Genomic DNA, 16,750 nt, shown 5'->3' on the forward strand with positions numbered 1-16,750 from the left:
CACCTTGGAAGTGAGCCCACACGGCCCATAACATCAGAGAAGAGCCAGATATATTTTTAATTTTTTAATATTTTTAAAATCATTCTTTTTTTTTTCTTTTTTCTTTTTTTTCTTTTTTTTTCCGAGTTTTTTTTTAAATTGTTAAGTCTTCTATTTCTCCTCTAATTTTTATTTCTATAACCTAGTATTACTATTTTTTAAAGAAAAGACTTTTTTTTTTTTTTTTTTAAGGCAAACACCATATATACTCTTTGGATGGTTGTTGGTGTTTTGTTTTGTTTTGTTCTTTGTTTGTTTGTTTTTTAATAATTCTTTTTTTTCTTTCTTCCTTTTTCCTTCTGCGTTTCTTTAATATTGTATCTTTGAAAATCCAACCTCTACTCCAGATTTTTAATCTTTGCTCTTAGGCTTTTGTTGTCAATTCTGTACATTTAAAAACCCAAACTTCACTACCCAAGTTTACCTGAGAGCAAGATTACTGGCTTGACCACTCTCTCCTCCTCTGGACTCTCCTTTTTCTCCACCAGGTGGCCTCTGTCTCTTTTCTCCCCCATCTCTTCTCTATCCAACTCTGTGAATCTCTGTGTGTTCCAGACGGTGGAGAACACCCAAGGAACTGGTTACTGGCAGGATTTGTCTCCCTCCTACTCATTCCTCTCTCTTATCCTCCTGGTCACCTCTGTCTACTTCCTCCCTCTCCTCTTCCCCGTATAACTCTGTAAATACCTCTGAGCGGTCCAGACTATAGAGCGCACATAAGGAAGTGACTACTGGCTAGCTTGCTCTCTCCTCTCTTGATCTCACCGCATCTCATTCCAGTTACCTCTAACTACCCCCTCCATCTTCTCTTCTCCTTGTAACTCAGTGAACCTCTCTGAGTGTCCCTCAATGTGGAGAAACTTTTCATCTTTAACCTAGATGTTTTATCATCGGTGCTGTATAGATGGAGAAGTCTAGAGGCTACTGTAAAAATAAAACTGAAAACCAGAAGCAGGAAGCTTAAACCCAAAGCCTGAAAACATTAGAGAACTCTTGAATTCAGGGAACATTAAGCAATAGGAGCTCATCAAATGCCTTCATACCTACACCGAAACCAAGCTCCATCCAAGGGCCAACAAGTTCCAAAAGAAGACATACCACTCAAATTCTCCAGCAACACAAGAACACTCCCCTGAGCCTCAATATACAGGCAGCTCAAAATTATCCCAAAACCTTTGATGTCTCATAACCCATTACGGGTCACTCCACTGCACTCCAGAGAGAAGAAACCCAGCTCCACCCACCAGAACTCCAACACAAGCCTCCCTAACCAGGAAACCTTGACAAGCCACTGATAGAACCCCACCCAAAGTGAGGAAGCTCCATAATAAAGAGAACTCCACAAATTATCAGAATATAAAGAGGCCACCCCAAACGCAGCAATATAACCAAGATGAAGAGACAGAGGAATACTCAGCAGGTAAAGGAACAGGAGAGTTGCCCACCAAACCAAACAAAAGAGGAAGAAATAGGGAATCTACTGGAGAAGGAATTCCGAATATTGATAGTGAAAATGATCCAAAATCTTGAAATCAAAATGGAAACAGAGATAAATAACCTAGAGACAAGGATTGAGAAGATGCAAGAAAGGTTTAACAAGGACCTAGAAGAAATAAAAAAAGAGTCAAAATATAATGAATAACGCAATAAATGAGATCAGAAACACTCTGGAGGCAACAAATAGTAGAATAACGGAGGCAGAAGATAGGATTAGTGAAATAGAAGATAGAATGGTAGAAATAAATGAATCAGAGAGGAAACAAGAAAAACGAATTAAAAGAAACGAGGACAATCTCAGAGACCTCCAGGACAATATGAAATGCTCCAACATTCGAATTATAGGAGTCCCAGAAGAAGAAGGCAGAAAGAAAGATCGTGAGAAAATCCTTGAGGAGATAATAGTTGAAAACTTCCCTAAAATGGGGAAGGAAATAATCACCCAAGTCCAAGAAACACAGAGAGTCCCAAATAGGATAAACCCAAGGCGAAACACCCCAAGACACATATCAATCAAATTAACAAAGATCAAACACAAAGAACAAATATTAAAAGCAGCAAGGGAAAAACAACAAATAACACACAAGGGGATTCCCATAAGGATAACAGCTGATCTGTCAATAGAAACTCTTCAGGCCAGGAGGGAATGGCAAGACATACTTAAAGTGATGACAGACAATAACCTACAGCCCAGATTACTGTACCCAGCAAGGATCTCATTCAAATACGAAGGAGAAATCAAAAGCTTTACAGACAAGCAAAAGCTGAGAGAATTCAGCACCACCAAACCAGCTCTCCAACAAATTCTAAAGGATATCCTCTAGTCAGGAAACACGATAAGGGTGTATAAACCCGAACCCAAAACAATAAAGTAAATGGCAACGGGATCATACTTATCAATAATTACCTTAAATGTAAACGGGTTGAACGCCCCAACCAAAAGACAAAGACTGGCGAATGGATACAAAAACAAGACCCCTCTATATGCTGCTTACAAGAGACCCACCTCAAAACAAGGGACACATACGGACTGAAAGTGAAGGGCTGGAAAAAGATATACCACGTGAATAGAGACCAAAAGAAAGCAGGAGTGGCAATACTCATATCCGATAAAATAGACTTTAAAACAAAGGCTGTGAAAAGAGACAAAGAAGGCCACTACATAATGATCAAAGGAACAATCCAAGAAGAAGCTATAACAATTATAAATATATATGCACCCAACATAGGAGCACTGCAATATGTAAGACAAATGCTAACAAGTATGAAAGGGGAAATCAACAATAACACAATAATAGTGGGAGACTTTAATACCCCACTCACACCTATGGACAGATCAACTAAACAGAAAATTAACAAAGAAACACAAAGTTTAAATGATACATTAGATCAGTTAGACCTAATTGATATCTATAGGACATTTCACCCCAAAACAATGAATTTCACCTTTTTTTCAAGTGCTCATGGAACCTTCTCCAGGATAGATCACATCCTGGGCCATAAATCTAAACTTGATAAATTCAAAAAAATCGAAATCATTCCAAGCATCTTTTCTGACCATAATGCATTAAGATTAGCTCTCAATTACAGGAGAAAAACTATTAAAAATTCCAACATATGGAGGTTGAACAACACACTTCTGAATAACCAACAAATCACAGAAGAAATCAAAAAAGAAATCAAAATATGCATAGAAACTAATGAAAATGAAAGCACAACAACTCAAAACCTGTGGGACACTATAAAAGCAGTGCTAAGAGGAAAGTGCATAGCAATACAGGCATACCTCAAGAAACAAGAAAAAAGTCAAATAAATAACCTAACTCTACAACTAAAGCAACTAGAAAAGGAAGAGCTGGAGAACCCCAGAGTTAGTAGAAGGAAAGAAATCTTAAAAATTAGGGCAGAAATAAATGCAAAAGAAACAAAAGAGACCATAGCAAAAATCAACAAAGCCAAAAGCTGGTTCTTTGAAAGGATAAATAAAATTGACAAACCATTAGCCAGACTCATCAAGAAGCAAAGAGAGAAAAATCAAATCAATAAAATTAGAAATGAAAATGGAGAGATCACAACAGACAACACAGAAATACAAAGGATCATAAGAGACTACTATCAGCAGTTGTATGCCAATAAAATGGACAACGTGGAAGAAATGGACAAATTCTTAGAAAAGTACAATTTTCCAAAACTGAACCAGGAAGAAATAGAAAATCTTAACAGACCAATCACAAGCACGGAAATTGAAACTGTAATCAGAAATCTTCCAGCAAACAAAAGCCCAGGTCCAGACGGCTTCACAGCTGAATTCTACCAAAAATTTCGAGAAGAGCTAACACCTATCCTCCTCAAACTCTTCCAGAAAATTGCAGAGGAAGGTAAACTTCCAAACTCATTCTATGAGGCCACCATCACCCTAATACCAAAACCTGACAAAGATGTCACAAAAAAAGAAAACTACAGGCCAATATCTCTGATGAACATAGATGCAAAAATCCTCAACAAAATTCTAGCAATCAGAATCCAAGAACACATTAAAAAGATCATACACCACGACCAAGTGGGCTTTATCCCAGGGATGCAAGGATTCTTCAATATCCGCAAATCAATCAATGTAATTCACCACATTAACAAATTGAAAAATAAAAGCCATATGATTATATGAATAGATGCAGAGAAGGCCTTTGACAAAATTCAACATCCATTTATGATAAAAACTCTCCAGAAAGCAGGAATAGAAGGAACATACCTCAACATAATAAAAGCTATCTATGACAAACCCACAGCAAACATTATCCTCAATGGTGAAAAATTGAAAGCATTTCCCCTAAAGTCAGGAACAAGACAAGGGTGCCCACTTTCACCACTACTATTCAACATAGTTCTGGAAGTTTTGGCCACAGCAATCAGAGCAGAAAAAGAAATAAAAGGAATCCAAATTGGAAAAGAAGAAGTAAAACTCTCACTGTTTGCAGATGACATGATCCTCTACATGGAAAACCCTAAAGACTCCACCAGAAAATTACTAGAGCTCATCAATGAATATAGTAAAGTTGCAGGATATAAAATCAACACACAGAAATCCCTTGCATTCCTATACACGAATAATGAGAAAGTAGAAAAAGAAATTGAGGAAACAATTCCATTCACCATTGCAACGAAAAGAATAAAATACTTAGGAATATATCTACCTAAAGAAACTAAAGACCTATATATAGAAAACTATAAAACACTGATGAACGAAATCAAAGAGGACACTAATAGATGGAGAAATATACCATGTTCATGGATTGGAAGACTCAATATAGTGAAAATGAGTATACTACCCAAAACAATTTACAAATTCAATGCAATCCCTATCAAGCTACCAGCCACATTTTTCACAGAACTAGAACAAATAATTTCAAGATTTGTATGGAAATACAAAAAACCTCGAATAGCCAAAGCAATCTTGAGAAAGAAGAATGGAACGGGAGGAATCAACTTGCCTGACTTCAGGCTCTACTACAAAGCTACAGTCATCAAGACAGTATGGTACTGGCACAAAGACAGACATATAGATCAATGGAACAAAATAGAAAGCCCAGAGATAAATCCACACACATATGGACACCTTATCTTTGACAAAGGAGGCAAGAATATACAATGGAGTAAAGACAATCTCTTTAACAAGTGGTGCTGGGAAAACTGGTCAACCACTTGTAAAAAATGAAACTAGATCACTTTCTAACACCACACACAAAAATAAACTCAAAATGGATTAAAGATCTAAATGTAAGACCAGAAACTATAAAACTCCTAGAGGAGAACATAGGCAAAACACTCTCCGACATAAATCACAGCAGGATCCTCTATGATCCACCTCCCAGAATTCTGGAAATAAAAGCAAAAATAAACAAATGGGATCTAATTAAAATTAAAAGCTTCTGCACAACAAAGGAAAATATAAGCAAGGTGAAAAGACAGCCTTCTGAATGGGAGAAAATAATAGCAAATGAAGCAACTGACAAACAACTAATCTCAAAAATATACAAGCAACTTATGCAGCTCAATTCCAGAAAAATAAACGACCCAATCAAAAAATGGGCCAAAGAACTAAATAGACATTTCTCCAAAGAAGACATACAGATGGCTAACAAACACATGAAAAGATGCTCAACATCACTCATTATTAGAGCAATGCAAATCAAAACCACAATGAGGTACCACTTCACACCAGTCAGAATGGCTGCGATCCAAAAATCTGCAAGCAATAAATGCTGGAGAGGGTGTGGAGAAAAGGGAACCCTCCTACACTGTTGGTGGGAATGCAAACTAGTACAGCCACTTTGGAGAACAGTGTGGAGATTCCTTAAAAAATTGCAAATAGAACTACCTTATGACCCAGCAATCCCTCTGCTGGGCATACCCACCGAGGAAACCAGAATTGAAAGAGACACATGTACCCCAATGTTCATTGCAGCACTGTTTATAATAGCCAGGACATGGAAACAACCTAGATGTCCATCAGCAGATGAATGGATAAGAAAGCTGTGGTACATATACACAATGGAGTATTACTCCGCCGTTAAAAAGAATTCATTTGAATCAGTTCTGATGAGATGGATGAAACTGGAGCCGATTATACAGAGTGAAGTAAGCCAGAAAGAAAAGCACCAATACAGTATACTAACACATATATATGGAATTTAGAAAGATGGCAATGACGACCCTGTATGCAAGACAGGAAAAAAGACACAGATGTGTATAACGGACTTTTGGACTCAGAGGGAGAGGGAGAGGATGGGATGATTTGGGAGAATGGTATTCTAACATGTATACTATCATGTAAGATTGAATCGCCAGTCTATGTCTGATGCAGGATACAGCATGCTTGGGGCTGGTGCATGGGGATGACCCAGAGAGATGTTATGGGAAGGGAGGTGGGAGGGTGGTTCATGTTTGGGAACGCATGTAAGAATTAAAGATTTTAAAATTAAAAAAATAAAAAACTAAAAAAAATAAATGAAACCATGAATTTAAGTTACACGAGGTAATGTTTACAGCCATGCTTTTTATCTGTGCCTTTATTCTACTGGCAAGAGGCCTCAGTTCCCGGTCATATGGCTCTCTATAGAAAGTTACTTGAGGGTCCTCACGATATTGCACCTACGTCCAACCTGAGCGCCTGATCAAAGAGAGAATACAGAGAAATTTGCAAACTCTTTAATTATATAATCCTGAAAGTCTCACTCCATCATTTCTACCAAGGTCTATTTGATGAAATCAAGTCACCAAATCCAACCCACGTTCAATAGAGAGAAATCATCAGATCATGAACTCCTTATTGCCAAATTGAGACTGAAATTGAAGAAAGTAGGGAATACCACTACACCATTCATGTATGACCTAAATCAAATCCCTTATGATTATACAGTGGAAGTGAGAAATAGATTTAAGGGCCTAGATCTCATAGATAGAGTGCCTGATGAACTATGGAATGAGGTTTGCGACATTGTACAGGAGACAGGATCAAGACCATTCTCATGGAAAAGAAATGCAAAAAAGCAAAATGGCTCTCTGGGGAGGCCTTACAAATAGCTGTGAAAAGAAGAGAGGTGAAAAGCAATGGACAAAAGGAAAGATATAAGCATCTGAATGCAGAGTTCCAGAGAATAGCAAGAAGAGATAAGAAAGCCTTCTTCAGTGATCAATGCAAAGAAATAGAGGAAAACAACAGAATGGGAAAGACTAGAGATCTCTTCAAGAAAATTAGAGATACCAAGGGAACATTTCATGCAAAGATGAGCACAATAAAGGACAGAAATGGTATGGACCTAAAAGAAGCAGAAGATATTAAGAAGAGGTGGCAAGAATACATGGAAGAACTGTACAAAAAAGATCTTCGCGACTGAGATAATCATGATGATGTGATCACTAATCTAGAGCCAGACATCTTGGAAAGTGAAGTCAAGTGGGCCTTAGAAAGCATCACTATGAACAAAGCTAGTGGAGGTGATGGAATTCCAGTTGAGCTGTTTCAAATCCTGAAAGATGATGCTGTGAAAGTGCTGCATTCAATATGCCAGCAAATTTGGAAAACTCAGCAGTGGCCACAGGACTGGAAAAGGTCAGTTTTCATTCCAATCCCAAAGAAAGGCAATGCCAAAGAATGCTCAAACTACTTCACAATTGCACTCACCTCAAATGCTAGTAAAGTAATGCTCAAAATTCTCCAAGCCAGGCTTCAGCAATATGTGAATGGTGAACTTCCAGATGTTCAAGCTGGTTTTAGAAAAGGCAGAGGAACCAGAGATCAAATTGCCAATATCCACTGGATCATGGAAAAAGCAAGAGAGTTCCAGAAAAAACATCTATTTCTGCTTTATCGACTATGCCAAAGCCTTTGACTGTGTGGATCACAAGAAACTGTGGAAAATTCCGAAAGAGATGGGAATACCAGACCACCTAACGTGCCTCTTGAGAAATCTGTGTGCAGGTCAAGAAGCAACAGTTAGAACTGGACATGGAACAACAGACTGGTTCCAAATAGGAAAAGGAGTGCATCAGGCTGTATATTGTCACCCTGCTTATTTAACTTCTATGCAGAGGACATCATGAGAAATGCTGGACTGGAAGAAACACAAGCTGGAATCAAGATTGCTGGGAGAAATATCAATCACCTCAGATATGCAGATGACACCACTCTTATGGCAGAAAGTGAAGAGGAGCTAAAAAGCCTCTTGATGAAAGTGAAAGAGGAGAGTGAAAAAGTTGGCTTAAAGCTCTCAACATTCAGAAAACTAAGATCATGGCATCTGGTCCCATCACTTCATGGGAAATAGATGGGGAAACAGTGGAAACGGTGTCAGACTTAATTTTGGGGGGCTCCAAAATCACTGCATATGGTGTTTTCAGCCATGAAATTAAAAGACGCTTACTCCTTGGAAGAAAAGTTATGACCAACCTAGATAGTATATTCAAAATAAAGACATTACTTTGCCGACTAAGGTCCATCTAGTCAAGGCGAGGGTTTTTCCAGTAATCATGTATGGATGTGAGAGTTGGACTGAGAGTTCGGCTGAGCGCCGAAGAATTGATGCTTTTGAACTGTGGTGTTGGAGAGGACTCTTGAGAGTCCCTTGGACTGCAAGGAGATTCAATCAGTCCATTCTGAAGGAGATCAGCCCTGGGATTTCTTTGGAAGGACTGATGCTAAAGCTGAAACTCCAGTACTTTGGCCACCTCATGAAAAGAGTTGACTCATTGGAAAAGGCTCTGATGCTGGGAGGGATTGGGGGCAGGAGGAGAAGGGGACGACAGAGGATGAGATGGCTGGATGGCATCACTGACTCGATGAACATGAGTCTGAGTGAACTCCAGGAGATGGTGATGGACAGGGAGGCCTGGTGTGCTTTGATTCATGCGGTTGCAAAGAGTCGGACACAACTGAGCGACTGAACTTAACTAAAACTCTACCTCTTAAAGGGAGAAATATAAACAATTTGTGGATGTATTGGGGAACCATCATTCTCTTTTCCTTTCCTTTTACTTCAGATAAAAGATTATATTCTATCTCTATGTATTTTCCCCAAGATATTGTTTTCAAAGTTCAGATATATTGCTACCTTCAAGTGAGCCAAAAAAGCACAATTTCATAAAGACAACTTCTTTGTCTAAAGAAACAAAGTTCCTAGTTAAAATATTAAAATTTCAAAGAAAATAAAAATTCTCAAGCATATCATGTATGCACATCTGAGTTGCTGGAGACTTAGACTGTATAAACCATGGACTATTGATTGGAAGCCCCCAGAAAAATGGCAGGCTTAAAAAAATCAGTGTGTGACATGTATTTTCTATGGATTATAAAAACAAAATAACACGTTAAACTCCTTAAGTTTTGGTATATAATAAGCCACATTTTAAGGTTAAGACTGAGTACAACTGCCTCAGAAAGGCATGTGTTTAACAAGGATAGGACTAAGTTCTATGTAAATCACTGAATGTAATTTTGCCAAAAGTCATTAAACATGAGTAATTCTAGGACATGTTTCCCATCAATTTAAAGACTACCAACAAATCTTTTTTCAAATATGCTGTTTATTCAGATTTACCTTTAAATGGTGATAGATTTTTCACATCAATTTTTTGCCAGTCAATAATGATTAAAATGGTCATGTACAGATGTGAGAGTCAGACTATAAAGAAAGCTGAGCGCCAAAGAATTGATGCTTTTGAACTGTGTGCGATGTTGGAGAAGACTTCTGAGAGTCCCTTGGACTTCAAGGAGATCAAACCAATCATTCCTAAAGGAAATCAGTCCTGAATATTTATTGGATCGACTGATGCTAAAGCTGAAGCTCCAATACTTTGGCCACCTGATGCGAAGAGCTGACTCATTTGAAAAGACCCTAATGCTGGGAAAGATCGAAGGCAGAAGGAGAAGGGGATGACAGAGAATGAGATGGTTGGATGGGATCACCAATGCTATGGACATGAGTTTGAGTAAACTCAGGGAGTTGGTGATAGACAAGGAAGCCTGGCATGCTGCAGTTCATGGGGTGGCAAAGAGTCAGACATGACTGAGTGACTAAATTGAATGATCAAAATGTCTGTGTCCTCCAAAATTTCAGAATCATGCTATTAAAATGATGCAATGCATTGAAAGATAAGATTATGAAGCATTTTTTTGCAATATTGTAATTTGTCAAGCTTTTTAAAAAAGCTTTCCACAGATGCATGGTTTCTATATGTGTATTGATAATTTCACCAATTTTATACAGGCCATCATTTTATATTTTTAAGTAAAGTTTCTATTTTTTCATATCTACACAAGAATCAAAGTTCTATTATATCAAAAAATTAATGAAAAAAATTGATACTCATTACTATTGCAAATTAAAGTTTGTTTGTTGATTAAGTTGTTTTGGGAGAGAAACTGGAAGGTGAAAAAAGGCAAAATATTTGAGATAATATAGAAGAAATTAAATGTATTGTTAAATAAAATTATGTACTGTTGGGTTTACAGTCCAAGAAGAAAAGGATAAAAGTCTGGCTTCAGTCACTGATTGGATGATGGTTTCCATAAATCTCCTGACTATTTGGTTCTAACTCTATAAAATCTCATAGCATATTCTAAGAATATTGAGGATAATAGCAAAGAATTCACTAGGTCTTTGAGGCATAATAAGTACTGCAAAAGGCCTTCTCTAGTGACAAAGAAAAAGCCAAAGCTGTGTCTTCTGCATTGCAGGTGGATTCTTTACCACTGAGCTTCCAGAGAAGCCCCTGCTTATATTATCCATCAGTTTTTTGTAGGTTGTCCACTTTTTTTCCATTTAAGCCCCTAACATGTTCAGTCCAGTTCAGTTCAGTTCAATTCAGTCGCTCAGTCGTGTCCGACTATTTGAAACCCCATGAACTGCAGCACACCAGGCCTCCCTGTCCATCACCAACTCCCAGAGTTCACTCAAACTCATGTCCTTCGAGTCAGTGATGCCATCCAGCCATCTCATCCTCTGTTGTCCCCTCTCCTCCTGCCCCCAATCCCTCCCAGCATCAGTCTTTTCCAATGAGTCACCTCTTCGCATGATGTGGCCAAAGTATTGGAGTTTCAGTTTTAGCATCAGTCCTTCCAAAGAACACCCAGACTAACATATTAATCATAGTCAAGCTCTCAGTCTAATAATTGCAAAGTCTTTGCCATATCTGAACCAAGTTCTCATGCCTGCTTTTTCTCATGCCTTCTCATACTCTGCTTTTTCTTGACCTTAGTTTGACTTGTAACTTTGTGTTGAAAGTTGGACTTGTGGTAGATGTCAGAGGCTTCAGATGCTTCAGGTGTCTTCTGTTGTCTCCCTATTGTCTATGGGTTTTCCCAGTAACTCTATCTGAAATGGAGTCTGTGTCTGGCAGCTCTCATGGTGTAATGTATGGCTTTTCTACCAAAGCCCTGTGCATGTGGTGGTGAGGTGCTGAAAAGCATCTTTGAAACCAGTCGATGCCAAGATTTCAGGCTGAGCCAGGTAGAATGAAGAAGATTCATGTTAAAAGGCCTTACTAAGTCATTCTTAGTGATGGACAGGGAGGCCTGGCGTGCTGCGATTCATGGGGTCGCAAAGAGTCAGACACGACTGAGCGACTGAACTGACTGACTGAAGTTATTCTTGTATAATCAGAAGTCTGTATTTGGCTTATCAAATCATGCATGAAGCTATAAAATCATGCAAGTAAAAAAAGTGATGAATGTAAAGGGTGACCTACTTCTACATTTATCATTTTTTTAACTTGCATGATTTCATAGCTTCATTCATAATTTGGTAAGCCAGAAATGGTAAGTAGGTCACATAGGGCGCTTCCCTGGTGGCTCAGATGGTAAAAAATCCACCTGCAATGTGAGAGAGCTGGGTTCAGTCCCACGGTTGGGAAGATCCCCTGGAGGAGGGCATAGACACCCACTCCAGTATTCCTGCCTGGAGAATCCCCATGGACAGAGCAGCCTGGTGGGCTGCAGTCCATGGGGTCACAAAGAGATGGACAGGACTGAGTGACTAAGCACATAGGTCACATGTGAGAAAGTAAGTGTGACATTAGATTACAAAAAATACTGAGAGATGCATGCAGCAGGGGCATTGGATTCTATATTTCAATCTGGGATCAGTGACCACAATTTATAAATAACTATTACTAATTATTTTGATAGCACAGATTTCATAAACAAAATATACAAAGCTTGTTTTCACATAAACTATGTATGTAAAGCATATAAAAATGAAGCATCTTACACAGCTGCTGGGTTCATTATGCAGACCTCTCCTGGGCAATGGCATTTGTTAATGTCATCATAAGGTATTCCCATACTAAGGCTCAATAACTGAGCTATAATAACGGCAAGTGATTCCAGGCTTATGGTGTTGGAGTGCTGGGGAAAAAAAAACACACACACTTATACATTCACATATATGATGTATAATATAATTATTAGAAACGATCACATGATGACATGCAATTGAGACATCAAATATGTCAATCACAGAAGGTATCATTATCAATATAAGGGAAAATATAAAAAGCAAAGTGTAAAATTTTACCAAAATGCAAATGTATAGTTCATTTGATGGCATCAGGCCAAGAAAATATTTGTAGCAATAACTTGTTATTCATATATAACAATAGGGCAATGTTTTACTTTTATTCATTTATTTTTAAAATTTTTATTTTTATGCATGTACACCCATGGTGGATTCATGTCAATGTATGGCAAAACAAATACAGTATTGTAAAGTAAAATAAAGTAAAAATGTTTTACTTTTAAAAGAAAGTCAAAAAAGATACCCATTTATATACACACAATGCCAGTTATAAATGAGTGTTTGTTTATAATTTATTGAGATAATATTTTATATGATGTTTCACACATTTTCAAAAATCATAAATTAACCCTTATATTAATTTAGATTATAGTAATAATGACTCTTACTTTTTCTTTGCTTTTTTCCATTTTTTTTAAAGAATAGCAAGTAAAAGCAGAAAAGAAAAGAGAAAAAAGCAAGAGTCATTTTTACCATAGTCTAAATTAGCAAGAGAGTTTCAGAAAAATATCTTTTGCTTTTGCTTTATAGACTACACCAAAGCATTTGACTGTGTGGATAACAACAAACTGTGGAAAATTCTTAAAGAGGTGGGAATACCAGACTACCTGACCTGCCTTCTGAGAAATCTGTATGCAGGTCAAGAAGCATCAGTTAGAAATGGACATGGAACAACAGACTGGTTCCAAATTGGGAAAGGAGTATGTCAAGGCTGTATATTGTCACCCTGCTTATTTAACTCATATGCAGAGTACATCATGTGAAATGCCGGGATGGATGAAGCACAAGTTGGAAACAAGAGTGCCGGGAGAAATATCAATAACCTTAGATAGCAGATGACAGCATCCTTATGGCAGAAAGCAAAGAAGAAGAGCCTCTTGATGAAAGTGAAAGAGGAGAGAGAAAAAGTTGGCTTAAACCTCAACATTCAGAAAACTAAGATCATGGCATCTGGTCCCATCACTTCATGGCAGATAGATGGGGAAACAGTGGAAACAGTGAGAAACTTTATTTTCTTGGGCTCCAAAATCACTGCAAATGTGACCGCAGCTGTGAAATTAAAAGACGCTTACTCCTTGGAAGAAAAATTATGACCAACCTAGACAGCATATTAAAAAGAGAGTTTGCCAACAAAAGTCCATCTAGTCAAAGCTATAGTTTTCCCAATAGTCATGTATGGTTGTGAGAGTTGGACCATAAAGAAATTTGAGAGCTGAAGAATTTATGCTTTTGAACTGTGGTGTTGGAGTAAACTCTTGAGAGCCCCTTGGACTGTCAGGGGATCTAACCAGTTAATCCTACAGTATATCAGTCCTGAATATTCATCGGGAGGACTGATGTTGAAGCTGAAACTCCAATACTTTGGCCATCTGATGTGAAGAACTTACTCACTGGAAAAGATCCTGATGTTGGAAAAGGTTAAAGGCAGGAGGAGAAGGGGGCAACAGAGGATGAGATGGTGGGATGGCATCACTGACTTGATGGACATGAGTTTGAGCAAGTTCTGGGAGCTGGTGATGGACAGGGATGCCTGGCATGCTTCAGTCCATGGGGTCACAAAGAGTCAGACATGACTGAGCAACTGAACTGAATAATGACTGAAAATAAGAATACTGACCTTCCACAGTTTTTAAAATTTATTTTAAAAATAAAACAAGGGAGAGAGGGAGAGAGGTCCAGGGAACAGGAGGAGAGAAGAGGAGGAGGAATGATTGATGCTGTGGGGAAGAAAATGAAGGATTCTGCTAAATTTCAAGGATATAAATAATAGGATATTATAAAAATTCAATGATAGGACAGTTTTATTAGCATAGTTTTCAGACTTTCTAGGTTTCAGGATAATGTAGAAAATGCCTGTAATTTCTCAATCAGTATATCTTACAATTGTTTCTTTTTCTCTTGTTCCCCTTTAGCATCTATAGCTCAGTAAGAGGGAAATAACAACATCCAAACCATCTCACTTTAGTTATTTGTGTGCGTGTGTTCATCATTCAGTGATGTCTGACTCTTGATGACCCCATGGACTGTGGCCCACGAAGCTCCTCTGTCCATGGGATTCTCCAGGCAAGAATACTGCAGTGGGTTGCCGTTCCCTTCTCCAAGTTATTTGTATAAAAATCCCAATATGCAATTACTCTTTTATTCCTTATCTTCTGATTAGTGCATATGTTCTGGTCTCTCCTTTCCTTGTATGATAGAATCAAAGACATGGTTTCACATTTGAGATGACATTTCATTATATTTCTTTTCTGACAATTTTACTTATATTAGTCAGCTTGTGCTGCCCTCAGGAACATTATAGACTAAGTATCTTCCTAAAGTTGCTCAAGATGCCAGTGGGTTTAGTTTCTTGTAAGGTCTCTCTCCTGGTTTCTGGAAGGCTGTCTCCTTCTCTTCCCACAAAGACACCAATCCTATTGGATTAGGTGCACAGGCTTATGACCTCCTTTAACCTTCAGTTCAGTTCAGTTCAGTTGCTCAGTCGTGTCCGACTCTTTGTGACCCCATGAATCGCAGCACGCCAGGCCTCCCTGTCCATCGACAACTCCCGGAGTTCACTCAGACTCACGTCCATCGAGTCAGTGATGCCATCCAGCCATCTCATCCTCTGTCGTCCCCTTCTCCTCCTGCCCCCAGTCCCTCCCAGCATCAGAGTCTTTTCCAATGAGTCAACTCTTTGCATGAGGTGGCCAAAGCACTGGAGTTTCAGCTTTAACATCATTCCTTCCAAAGAAATCCCAGGGCTGATCTCCTTTAGAATGGACTGATTGAATCTCCTTGCAGTCCAAGGGACTCTCAAGAGTCTTCTCCAACACCATAGTTCAAAAAGCCCCTTAAAGCCTCCTTCTCCAAATATAGCCGCATTGGGGGTTAGGGTTTTGGTATATAAATTTTAGGGAGACACAGTCTATAACAGAGTAGTATGAAAACCCTGAAACCTATACAGACTGGAGTATAAGAATTTTCTAAAGGATACTGTTATGATTAATTCTATTGTAAAATAAACAGAAATAAATTCATAGAAAAAGAAAAATTATATTTAGCATTGGATTTAAAAAAATACTTTTTAGAAAAGATTTACAACTAAGCAGACTTGTTTCTTTTAGTGCATAATATCTGCTTAGGGCAATAGTTTTCAGATAAGAACAGCATCTGGGTAATATTCCACTGTGCGTATGTACCACAACTTTCCTATCAATAGGTTGCTTCCACATCGTAGCTATTGTTAATAGTGCTGCAATGAATATTGGGGTACATGTGTCCTTTTCAATTCTGGTTTCCTCAGGGTATATGCCCAGTAGTGGGACTGGGGTGGATGGACTTTGGTTCTATTATACAGAATGAAGTAAGTCAGAAAGAGAAAGACAATTACCATATATTAACGCATATATATGGAATCTAGGAAAATGGTTCTGATGATCCTATGTGCAGAGCAGCAAAGGAGACACAGACATAAAGAACAGACTTTTGGACTCAGTGGGAGCAGGAGAGGGTGGGATGACTTGAGAGAATAGCTTTGAAATATATACATTACCATATGTAAAATAGAAAACCAGTGTGAGTTTGATTGGAGGAAAAGGGGATGACAGAGGATGAGATGGTTGGATGGCATCACCGACTTGATGGACATGAGTTTGAGCAAGCTCTGGGAGTTGGTGTTGGACAGGGAAGCCTGGCGTGCTACAGTGCATGGGTTTGCAAAGAGTTGGACATGACTGAGTGACTGAACTGAACTGAACCGTGAGTTTGATGTATGAAGCAGGACACCCAAAGCTGGTGCTCTGTGACAACCTGGAGGGGTAGAGTGGGGAGGGAGGTGGATGGGGGTTCAGGAGGGAGGGAACACAAGTATACCTATGGCTAATGCTTATTGCTGTATGGCAGAACTAACACAATATTATAAAGTAACTATCCTCCAGCTAAAATATTAAAAAAAGAACAGCACCTGACATCTGTTATATAGCCTTGTTTGTGGCCTCTTTTGCCCAATATACATGTTTTGAGACTCAACAATGGTAAATATAACAATACTTCTTTTTATTGCTTATAGTATATGAAGCATTATATGAAGCAATAAAAAACATATTTATCAATATCATGGATAACCAATATTGTGACGATGTCAATCTCCCTCAAATCGACCT

The 16,750-nt window shown here is 38.4% G+C and overlaps 1 protein-coding gene across 1 annotated transcript in view; it reads right to left on the reverse strand.

The window, feature by feature from the left end:
• LOC138430945 (disintegrin and metalloproteinase domain-containing protein 2) overlaps nucleotides 1-16,750 on the reverse strand; it is a 124,036-nt gene that overhangs the window by 50,942 nt on the left and 56,344 nt on the right. Inside the window, exon 11 of the mRNA XM_069573002.1 lies at nucleotides 12,300-12,436. Within this exon, the coding sequence (XP_069429103.1) occupies nucleotides 12,300-12,436 (137 nt within the window). The remainder of the gene's footprint in view (nucleotides 1-12,299; nucleotides 12,437-16,750) is intronic.

Source organism: Ovis canadensis, chromosome 26 (assembly GCF_042477335.2).
Source record: "Ovis canadensis isolate MfBH-ARS-UI-01 breed Bighorn chromosome 26, ARS-UI_OviCan_v2, whole genome shotgun sequence".
Taxonomy (NCBI): domain Eukaryota; kingdom Metazoa; phylum Chordata; class Mammalia; order Artiodactyla; family Bovidae; genus Ovis; species Ovis canadensis.